Source organism: Buceros rhinoceros, unplaced genomic scaffold, assembly GCF_000710305.1.
Source record: "Buceros rhinoceros silvestris isolate BGI_N320 unplaced genomic scaffold, ASM71030v1 scaffold28252, whole genome shotgun sequence".
Classification (NCBI taxonomy): domain Eukaryota; kingdom Metazoa; phylum Chordata; class Aves; order Bucerotiformes; family Bucerotidae; genus Buceros; species Buceros rhinoceros.
Window position 1 is genome coordinate 5,985 of NW_010399904.1, and position 2,497 is coordinate 8,481.

The window sequence follows — 2,497 nt, forward strand, 5'->3', positions numbered from 1 at the left end:
GGCAGCAGCTTGCCCAAGAGCTGCGGGGCATCAGCCTCATGACGGACACCCTGGAGCTGACCCTTGGCGTCAAGTGGATGGACCCCTACGAAGTTGCCACTGAGGAGGGACTTCTCCCACCATTGCCTCGGCAGGAGACGGAGCGAGCCATGGAGATCCTGAAAGTGCTCTTCAACATCACCTTTGACTCCAGCAAGAGGGAGGTGGACGAGGTAAGCTCCTCGGTTGTCCCACCCCGCTGCACTCACCTGTCTCTGGGCTGTGGTTTTCTCATCTTTCGTGGGTCCTCATGCAGCCCTGACTACGTGTCGGGGCCCCCAGAGACTCACATGTCCTGGGTGTCCTGGGTGCACTGCCTCCACCCAACACGTTATTGACCCTGAAGATTTTTAGAGCCTGACAGCTTGAATGTTGGGTATTTCTCCTTCCTAATCGCGTGATTTGTTGCACAAGTGGGAGAGCGGAGCCCCCAGATAACTTGCTTGGAGTGTGACCTGGTTCTTTCACGTTCTGGACAAGGTCAGAGGAAAGTGTGGTGGAGAATGTGTCCATGGCTAATCAATGGGCCTCTTCTAGCCCTTGACTTGGTGTCCCAGAGTGAGGGGAAGGGAACTGTGCAGGAGGAAGGCTTGTGCCAGCCTCGGAAGGAGAACTGGAGGCTGCTTCCCCTTAATCGCCCTGCTGTGGGCTGTCGGGCTGCTGGAGGGAGGGACGGCGGGGGGAGGAGGCCCCGGGGGGGGGGGGCAGCACGCCTCGGAAGGAGAACTGGAGGCTGCTTCCCCTTAATCGCCCTGCTGTGGGCTGTCGGGCTGCTGGAGGGAGGGACGGCGGGGGCAGCAGGCCCTGGGGTGTGGAGCATCCCCTTCCCTGACCAAGGCTTTTGCCTTCTCTTTTGGGGCCAGGAAGATGCTGCTCTGTACCGGCACTTGGGTGCCCTCCTGCGCCACTGCCTCATGATCTCTGCAGATGGAGAGGACCGCACGGAGGAGTTCCACAGGTCTGTGCCGTAACTGGGTCACGATCTTCACTACCAACAGGTCCCCCAAGGCAGAGCCTGCCTGACCTTGGCAGTAACGTCCTCTGGTCGCTGGGGTGCTGTGGGCCAGCAGGCACCTTTGTTTCGGGCTGTGGGTTCCTGGTGCCGCTGGAGCCCGGAAGCAGTCCCACCACATTCCCTGTGCCGGTGCCACAGCTCCCGGCCGGCAGCAGAAGGAGTTTCCTCCAACCCTGCCTGTACCCGAGGGCCACGGAAGCAGTCCCACCACATTCCCTGTGCCGGTGCCACAGCTCCCGGCCGGCAGCAGAAGGTGTTTCCTCCAACCCTGCCTGTCCCCAAGGGCCATATTCAACGTCCCACGTCACGCCACCCACCGCAGCGGGCAGTTTGCCAGAGCAGGTGTTTGGTACCTTAATTAAAGAGTCCATGGGGCAGCCTTAATTAACTGTCTGTCTCTGGAGCCCTGCTGGGGAATCGCCTGTGTCACAGTGCTGAGCGCTGTTGGTCCAGGAGTGTCAGCTTTGAGCAGGTGACACCGGCCTGTCCCCAAGAAAACCGAGGTCATGGGAGTCCTAAGCCGTGCACTAGCCATCGGAGTGAGGAGGGATGAGCAGGACACCTGAGAGAAAGAGCTTTGACCACCCAGACTGGCCCTGCTTGGCCTCTCTGCCAGGATCCCTGCTTTCTCAGTTGTCACTGAGGTCTCTTTGGACGCACAGCAAACAGTTCAAGTACCCAAAAATCAGTTTAGTTGATTCCCTGTTCGTGGCGTGAGGAGCTCGGGGTGCAGATGTCCTTGGGGTCCAGGGCCAGCTTAGATCTCAGGGACCTCATGCCTGGAAGTGAGTAACGAGCCCTCATTCCTGCATAGCCAGAGAACTGTGAACAAAGACTCCTGATGTGGTGTGTTCACATCTCTCCTCTTCCACGCATTCAGCCACACTGTGAACCTGCTGGGCAACCTGCCCCTGAAGTGTCTGGACGTGCTGCTGACCCCCAAGGTCCGGCCGGGCTCGCTCGAGTACATGGGTGTCAACATGGACGCAGTCAGCATCCTGCTGGGCTTCCTGGAGCGGCGCCTGGACAGGGTGAGTTGGTGGGAGGTCGTCACTGCTCAGCTCGCTGCGGGGCACCTTACCCTTGGCCGTGAGCAGCCCAGTGCCAGCGGAGCGCCCACAGGGCATGGTCTGAACAGCCCCGTGTAGAGGGGCAGGTGTTAGCAGGGGCCGTTCGGGTTGGTAGGACTGAAATATCTGTCCGCTGGGAAGGCAGCTGTGTCACCGTGTCATAGTCTGCAGGGAGTGAGATTGCTTGGTGAGGCTGCACCTCAAATCCTGGGCTCAGTCTGGGCCCCTCCCTGCCAGAAGGACATTGAGGGGCTGGAGCGTGTCCAGAGAAGGGTCTGGAGACCATGGGGAAGGGTCTGGAGAACTCGTGAGGAGCGGCTGGGGGGGCTGAGCCTGGAGCAAAGGAGGCTCCGGGGAGACCTTCTGGCTCTGA

At 60.2% G+C, this 2,497-nt stretch overlaps 1 protein-coding gene across 1 annotated transcript in view; it reads left to right on the top strand.

Moving 5' to 3' along the window:
* The window catches only part of RIC8A (RIC8 guanine nucleotide exchange factor A), a gene marked incomplete at its 3' end in the record, with an annotated part of 9,206 nt that overhangs the window by 5,398 nt on the left and 1,311 nt on the right, over positions 1–2,497 (top strand). Inside the window, exons 4-6 of the mRNA XM_010131671.1 lie at positions 1–212; positions 903–997; positions 1,935–2,085. The exon at positions 1–212 is cut by the window's left edge and continues 4 nt beyond it. Coding sequence (XP_010129973.1) covers positions 1–212; positions 903–997; positions 1,935–2,085 — 458 coding nt within the window. The remainder of the gene's footprint in view (positions 213–902; positions 998–1,934; positions 2,086–2,497) is intronic.